The sequence below is a fragment of the Sinocyclocheilus rhinocerous genome, unplaced genomic scaffold, assembly GCF_001515625.1.
Source record: "Sinocyclocheilus rhinocerous isolate Xijiao unplaced genomic scaffold, SAMN03320098_v1.1 scaffold191, whole genome shotgun sequence".
NCBI lineage: Eukaryota > Metazoa > Chordata > Actinopteri > Cypriniformes > Cyprinidae > Sinocyclocheilus > Sinocyclocheilus rhinocerous.
The window spans coordinates 275959-283812 of record NW_015625580.1 but is presented as its reverse complement, the minus strand read 5'-3'; the positions used below and the strand labels follow the sequence as shown (position 1 = coordinate 283812).

General features: G+C 36.3%; 1 protein-coding gene across 3 annotated transcripts in view; it reads right to left on the bottom strand.

The window, feature by feature from the left end:
• Positions 1-378: 378 nt before the first annotated feature.
• LOC107753041 (vesicle-fusing ATPase-like) overlaps positions 379-7854 on the bottom strand; it is a 20174-nt gene continuing 12698 nt past the window's right edge. For 2 of the 3 annotated variants that reach the window (XM_016569149.1, XM_016569162.1), the window contains 16 exons: positions 7627-7702; positions 7389-7544; positions 7010-7209; positions 6767-6932; positions 6099-6173; positions 5790-5977; positions 5611-5706; positions 5337-5493; positions 4802-4935; positions 4572-4638; positions 4372-4451; positions 4086-4220; positions 3707-3820; positions 3248-3303; positions 3046-3097; positions 379-1326 (listed from right to left, as the gene is read on the bottom strand). In XM_016569149.1, the coding sequence (XP_016424635.1) occupies positions 3067-3097; positions 3248-3303; positions 3707-3820; positions 4086-4220; positions 4372-4451; positions 4572-4638; positions 4802-4935; positions 5337-5493; positions 5611-5706; positions 5790-5977; positions 6099-6173; positions 6767-6932; positions 7010-7209; positions 7389-7544; positions 7627-7702 (1731 nt within the window). In that variant the 3' untranslated portion in view covers positions 379-1326; positions 3046-3066. The remainder of the gene's footprint in view (positions 1327-3045; positions 3098-3247; positions 3304-3706; positions 3821-4085; positions 4221-4371; positions 4452-4571; positions 4639-4801; positions 4936-5336; positions 5494-5610; positions 5707-5789; positions 5978-6098; positions 6174-6766; positions 6933-7009; positions 7210-7388; positions 7545-7626; positions 7703-7854) is intronic. The other variant, XM_016569155.1, reaches the window with a different exon arrangement.

Below are 7854 nucleotides of genomic sequence, written 5' to 3'. Positions count from 1 at the left end.
AGCTCGGTCCTGGAGGACCAGTGTCCTGTAGAGTTTAGCTCCAACCCTAGTCAAACACACCTGATCCAGCTAATTAAAGTCTTACTAGGTATACTTGAAACTTCCAGGCAGGTGTGTTGAGGCCAGTTGGAGCTAAACTCTGCAGGACACCGGCCCTCCAGGACCGAGTTTGGAGACCCCTGATCTAAGCAATGGAGAAGCTAATTTTACATCAGTATCGTGTTGAATAATATTATGTTAGTTATTTATTATATTAATAATAATTAATTCATAGATTTAAAAAAATGTATTATTAAAACAGTAAAAGCACTATGAGGTGGCTACAGTAGCACAGCAATGGAATGAATATTCACAACACAAAAACGAGTGAACTCTTTGTGAGGGCCTTTTTTTATTGCAGTAACACAATTTTGCATCTGGGCCGCACATCTCCAATAGTCATAACAGATCAAAGAGCTCTGGACATTGAACACTGGTCACAGAAACCATAAATGAATGGGCAGGCAAAAAATAAATACCTAAAACAACATCTACACGCACTACACTTACACAGATAAATACAGCCACACAAATGAGTTCACTCTAAAGCTGATCTGTAGCCATTTGTTGATGCACTTAATCAAACACACACACACACACACACACCAACAGACACTCATGTAGAGACCACAGATTATCAATCCACTGTACAACTGATCAAGGTTGTTCTCAATGTGCTGGCTTCTGCAACACTAGTTCACATGGATATACTATATTTTAACAGCTCTAACACTGTAAACCGAATCTACATAAAACTGAAACAAATGAAACAAATCGAATTGTCATCTTTTGAACCTATGTACAATATCAAGTAACACTGTGATCTATATTGTTTTCTTGTGTTACCACAACACAATCACAAAGGAAGGGTTCGGCGTATGCACACTACGGACAGCACGGCTCATCTTCACTTACACCAACAGCTTTCTTATATCCTACTTAGAGATTCATAAATTGCATGATATAGATATGCTATATACGTTTTGCATCCAGCAGCATATATACATGTTTTTTTATCAGATTTTTTACACCTTCATGGCTTTGAGTAGATTGAAATGGATATTCATGTAAACAAACAGAGTACAGAAATATTACACAAAGCACAAGACGATATTTGCTATTGGTTTGATATGAGGGATGGTTGTATGACCTCCGCCAGGTTATCTGTATTGTGAGGGTGTCGTTTGGGTGGAGTTTGCTCATAGTTGCCAGGGGAACATGCAGTTAGGAGGAGCAGTGTGGGCATCCGTCTCTCCTGTCTTCTGTTACTCGTAGAAACCACGATCTCTGCAGAGAGAAGGATGGAGTGTGAGGAGGCGCAGAGTGTTTACTCTGTGGGAGTGTGTACTGTATGTCGGTTGGTTTTGGGTTTCACCTCGGCCCCTTGGTGTTTGGGTACAGTCCAAATTACAGACAAGCTCTGGCACACAGACTCTGTGACTTTGATGGCTGCCATCTGAAAGTCAATCATTACCAATACTGACTGTTTTTCTAAGAGATAAAGTCAAAATGAATTCAAAATGAACCCTAATATCTTTCTTACTGCACATTTCTACTCTTATTGTGCATGATTGGTGCACATTGTTCTATTTAAAAACATTCATGTTATATTCTTAACATCCCTAATCCCTCTTACTTTTTTCAATTCTTCCCTTTAAAGTCAGCATGAAATAAAAATCTTTTTTCCAAATGCATGTTATTGATCTTATTATGAATAATTCATATATGTATATTTCTTTTTTTTAACCTTATCAAAATGTTAATCAAAATGTCACAACTTGTTCCGGTCGCAAGTTTAACACACCTGACTCGATTCTGATATATAACTCCCACTGTCCACTTTCTAGTCATTTTTGGTAATTTTTTTGTTTACAGTACTTCATAATTTGGGCTTTTGATGAAAATAGCCTTTATATTTAGTCAATATTAATATCTTGTCATATTCATTCATTTTAGTCTATTTTACTCTGCATCTAGAGGTTTAAATGATGATAAAACATTTTATAGAAAAGTGCAACATTATAAATAAATGTCAACATTCAAACAATATTCAAACAATTTTATATATTAATTTAAATATGTAACATCTAGTAAAAACATCATGTGAAAACTCTTCTTGTTGTGAAAACCGCAACTCCTGAAATAACAATATGTGCACTCGTTTTTGTCTTTCCTTTCCTTTCCTTTCTTGAATATTCTGTGTCATCTGAAAATATGTCAGATTCTAGAAGTAAAATGATTTGAAAACAGCATGTTGACTTTCACTAGACTTAATCACTAGTCACTATGTAATCTGCGATGGTTCGCAGTGGAAAAGTCTGACCTCTGCAGGCCCTGAGCAGGAAGATCTAAACAATCTTATTTGTAATAAGGCTAATAGTTGATTAGAATAAAATACATATATGGTACTGAATATTTAAATGTGTGGTGTAACATATCTAATAAGCACAGCATTACATTTTCTTTTATACAGTGATGTTCATAGGTTTGGGGTCAATAAGATTTTTAAATGTTTTTAAAAGAAGTCTCACCAAAGCTGCATTTAATTTAAATACAGTAAAAACAGTAATATTTTGAAATATTAGTACAATTTTAAATTACTCTATTTTATTTTATTTTAAAAAGTAATTTATTCCTGTAATGCCAAAGCAGGAAACATTTCTTCCTATTATTAATGTTGAAAACAGTTGTGCTGCTTAATATTTTTTAATTTAATATTTATATGAAATAAAAATCTTTTGTAACATTATAAATGTCTTTACTGTTGCTTTTGATCAATTGAATGCATCCTTGCTGAAAAAAAATAATAAAATCTTACTGACCCGAAACGTTTCGAAGCAGCTATTAAAGCACATGAAGAGATCAGGCTGGCTTGGAATTGCTATAGGACGCTAGTTTTTAGGTTCTGTATCTTTAAGGGAAAAACTAAGGATCAAAAAGAAAATTTCAAAGCAACTACTCTGATGGCTCTGAATACAGCACACATAGTTACCATGACACCCTTACCATCAGTTTTCACCAGCAGTGTTAAATTCGGATGTGATTGTTTTCATCCAGCCTGTCAATTAACAAAATCAAATATAAAACAAGCTTAAAGCCTGTTTAATCCTCATCAGGTTTGTGATCCAGTGAGTCTGTGGCAATAACTCTTTTATTAGACATTGTTGTGCCAAATAAGCAACATGTTATTATAGTGGTGAGTACTCACGCTCCCTCGTCTTTGAGTAGAGAGAGGAACTTGCTGACTCTGTACGCCTGATCCATCTAGAGAGGAGAGTAAACACAACATGCTATAAATAAACTTTCATTTTCACATGTATGGTTCCCTGCATGTGACTGTCACGAGATGAAGTGAGCTGATTGCTAGACAGCACTTTAGATGTAGTGTGAGCTTCTTCTGTGCATGAAACAGCTATAAAAAGCATAGGACATCAACTGAATTATTTAGACCGCCTTTCAAAAAGTATGTTGGAAAACTACTTGAGCTCATTATGTTTCTAGTTCTATTTCTGAGTTTCTAGAGATTTTTTGAGAGAATTTCTAGATGAACACTTCTAGCTGAAACAAATCCAAAGATTTAATGGGTCTGAGTGACCCTTTAGTTTAGTTCACAATAATATTTACAGACTTTGTCTTGCCTCGCTCTGAGGTAAACACTGAAGCTTACCTGTAGAGACATCTCAATAAGCATGAGAAGCTTTTTAATGCCAATCCACACTCTTTTTCCTTTCACATTCTGGGCAATGGTGGTTCTCTCAGCATCTGTGAAGCTGCCCAGGAGCTTGTAATTAACAGAAAAAAAGATAAGTATGATAGTAACATTTTGTGCCTGTAAATGAAGTGCCAGAAGAGTGGTATCGCCCTCTACTGGCTAATGCTGAAAAAACATTAAATAAATAAACTAGAATGCTGAAATAACATCCCGTCTCTCCTGATTTTATGTCATTCATGTATCTTGCATAGATAGATAGATAGTAGCTTTTCTTACAGTTGTACAGCACATCAGTTTAAAATTAAGCTCTGACTTTTATTTCGTCTCATCTCACCTCTAGAGCTTCAACCAGATGTTCCCCACTGGAGATATTTTGCACATGGATGGTGGTGCTGAATGCATCCAGCATCTCCATCTCCTGCAGCACGTCTTTACGGCTGGTGGTTCCGATGATCAGCAACTTACGGCCCTTAAGATCAGGAGAAGAACACCAGGCATGTTATGCCCATAATCTAACAATCTTACAGTACATAGATAAATGCATTCAGTGACCGAATAAAAAGAGTAAAACACCGTCACAAATGCACATATATGACATATATAAACTCATCAGAATTTACATGAGGTGGAGCCTTCTTCAGCAAAACCAGCAGGGCCTGAAGAACCAGGTTGGAGAATCGAGGACCAATCGGCACGTAATCTGTTTCACCGCACAGAATTAATAGTACGCATTAATAGTGTAAACAGTAATAATGTCTGCATTCATTCAAAAAAACAAAAACTAACAAAATCAACTATTTAAATAATAAAACAGTCTAACCTAACAGACGCTCAATGTCATCAACCACAACACAGCTCAGCTGAGACTTGTAAGCATCGTCAAAGACCTGAGAAGTAATATTGAGCATTTGTAATGATGGTAATGAAACTTTGCCTTTGAGAATACAAAATGTGAATAGATTATATGTTAATATATTATATTAAAATGTATAAAACTGTACAATTTTAATTATATTCAAATTTATGAGCACACAATATGTGACCGCTAACCTTCTTGATTGCCTGGCATTTGGAGATCTCTGAGTGGCCAATCATCTTGTCTGGAGAGCAGATCTTAATGAATGGGAACTGCGAGTCCTCTGAGATTTTGGCAGCCAGAGCTGTCTTTCCACTGTGAGGAGGTCCTGAGGCAAAAAAACATGATGTGTCAGAACTGCAAAGTCTACATCGGGGTGGAACACAGAGATTATCCTACCTAACAGGGAACGTTCCCACAACTCTCACTAACATTCATGTATTATGTAAATGTTAGAACAAAACATTCTTAACTTTCTTATAACATTTCTATATTAGATGTACGCTTTGTGTAATGTTCTTATGATGTTCTTTTTACTTGATGATTCTTGAACATTGAACATATTGACAGAAAACGTACTAAGAACCCCATTCTCAGAATGTTCTCATGATGTTAATAATATTTGCTGAATGTTTTTGTAATGTTAGCATAAAAGGCTGTGAGAAGGACATTCATGGATCGTCCTTACAATGTTATTTCTATTTGATGAAAGTAAAAATGAAAGCTCACCCTCAAGAAGCACAGACACGAGTGGGGTGCGGTCACTGTTCTTAGTCTGCTGCACCAGCAGCTCTCCGTCCTCCAGCACTCGGGTCACTGGATCACCCCACTTAATGATACCGTTCATGATGTAACAGGAATAGTCTTCCTGGTTGGTGCCAAAAGCCTAACCAAAGTAAAAGAGGACATGGTTTCACTTGACGAGTTCAACTACAAAGGACTCTCTGAACTCTGCAGTCCTGCTGATGAAAACAATCAATTATTCAACAAGGCAGATACTTACAGGTTTAATGTCGTTATTCAAGGACGCTATGAAATCTGTTCGAGTGACTTGCAGCTTTTCTGCTCGCTCCATGTCCACCTCTACAGTAGATGTGGCCTGGAATACAGTTCAGCATGGGTTTAGACCTTTCAAATGGGGTATTATGAAAGATGCATAGATCAATATACAGTACTTTGTACCTTAATGTGGCGGTTCATGGCAGTAGACTGGGCAGCTCTGACCAGGCCCTCCAGTTCAGCGCCACTGTAGTTCTTGGTCTCAGCAGCCAGTTCTTTAACATCCACATCACCAGACAGGAGGTTAAACTCTTTCATCTTAGCTGTGTGAATGTTCAGGATCTGAACACGGCCCTTTTCATCCGGCAAACCTGGATGATGAGGCGTAGGCAAATAGGTAAGAATGAACCAAGATAGAGAGAGTGTTGAAGGTTTTTTTTTATTTGATTTTTTTTTATTTTTTGGGTTGCTGAACAAAGAGCAAGGTCCTACCAATTTCCATCTTTACTTCAAATCGGCCAGGTCTCATCAAAGCGTCATCTATCAGGTCAGGCCTGTTAGTCATGCCTTTCACATAAAGACAAATGCACAGGTTAGAAAAAACAAAATAAAAAAGAAAATATTTGAGATCTGCAGTGACTTTTATTATGAATAATGTAATAAAAACTTGACAGTAATTTAATAATAAAAATATGTATTAAAATTATTAAAATTATTTTTTATGAAAAAATTATTATTGTTATTATTATATTAAAATATTTAGTTTTTAATAATAATAATGATAATATTACATAATATTACATAATTATAATCATTGTTATCATCGTTTATCATCATTTCTTTCAAGCCACATTAGATTAGTTATAAACTTAAATACTACTTCTACTAATAATAATAATTATTATTATAAAATGTGTAGCTTTTAATAACAATCAAAAATAATTAATTATATACATTTATTATATGCATTTATTTTGATATTATTAATAAAAACTATAGACATTTTGGTACATTAATCAATCTTTTTTTTTTTCAAAAGTCATATTAGATTTGCAAAAAACTTGGTATGTAGTATTTACTTGCAGTCATAGATTTAGAGTTCGATTATGACCACTAGATATTGCAAAGCAACAGAACATATAATAACTGCTGCTATTCACCGATGACAAGGATGTTGTTGAGCTGCTCCACTCCATCGATCTTGGACAGGAGCTGGTTGACCACAGTGTCGTGCACACCTGTGCTGCCGGAACTTGTACCACGCTGCTTACAGATAGCATCCAGTTCATCAAAGATGATGATATGCAGGCCACTGTTAGCACCCAACTGCACAGAAAAACACATAATTATAATGAAGCAATAGAAGACAGTAGTATGTTTAAAAGGGCATTTTGTCATCTCACCCTTTTCTGTTCCTCCTCAGCATCTGCGAACAGTTTCCTAATATTGGCCTCAGATTCACCAACGTACTTGTTGAGGATCTCTGGTCCGTTGACTATCTTTGGTTCTCTGGCGTTCAGCATCTTACCGATCTGCCTGGCCATCAGTGTTTTACCACAGCCAGGAGGACCAAAGAGCAGGATGCCTTTCACATGCTTACAACCTGCAGAGAAAACCACTCACTTTTACAACACAAACTCCCAAAAACAGATTATCCACAATCAATGCATCTGAGTAATGCATTTATTATAATTACAAATATCAACATAAATGGACCGTCGTGGTCAGTGGATGCTTTTTACAAGATTACACAACAAAATGGAAAGTGAAGACAGCACATACCCATCTGCTCCACAATGTCTGGCGGGAAAACTCGAGAGGCAAAAGCCCTGCGGAAGATATCGGAGAACTCCTTGTCTAGACCACCGATGCCCATTTTCTCAAAGTTCCACTCAGGGTTAATGATCGTCTGACGGGCTTCTTTGGTCTTGGCCTTGCCTAGTGAGGAGGAGGAGCCGAGTTACAAGGCTGTTTATATGACAATGAATAGAACCTTATTTTCAAGTGTGACAAAACTCACCAACTAGAGTAAGAGACGAGCTCTCTGATTTTTCAAAAATCACTTGACTGTTTCCAACCAACAGACCGATTTCAATCTGTGAACAAAAGGATAATTAACTGTGTATTCACATAAATTACATTATATATATACACTCTAAAAAATGCTGGGTTAAAAAGGCTGGGTTTTTCCCTTTTTAACCCAGCTCTGGGTTATATTTAACCCAGCATTTTTTTAGAGTGCATATTG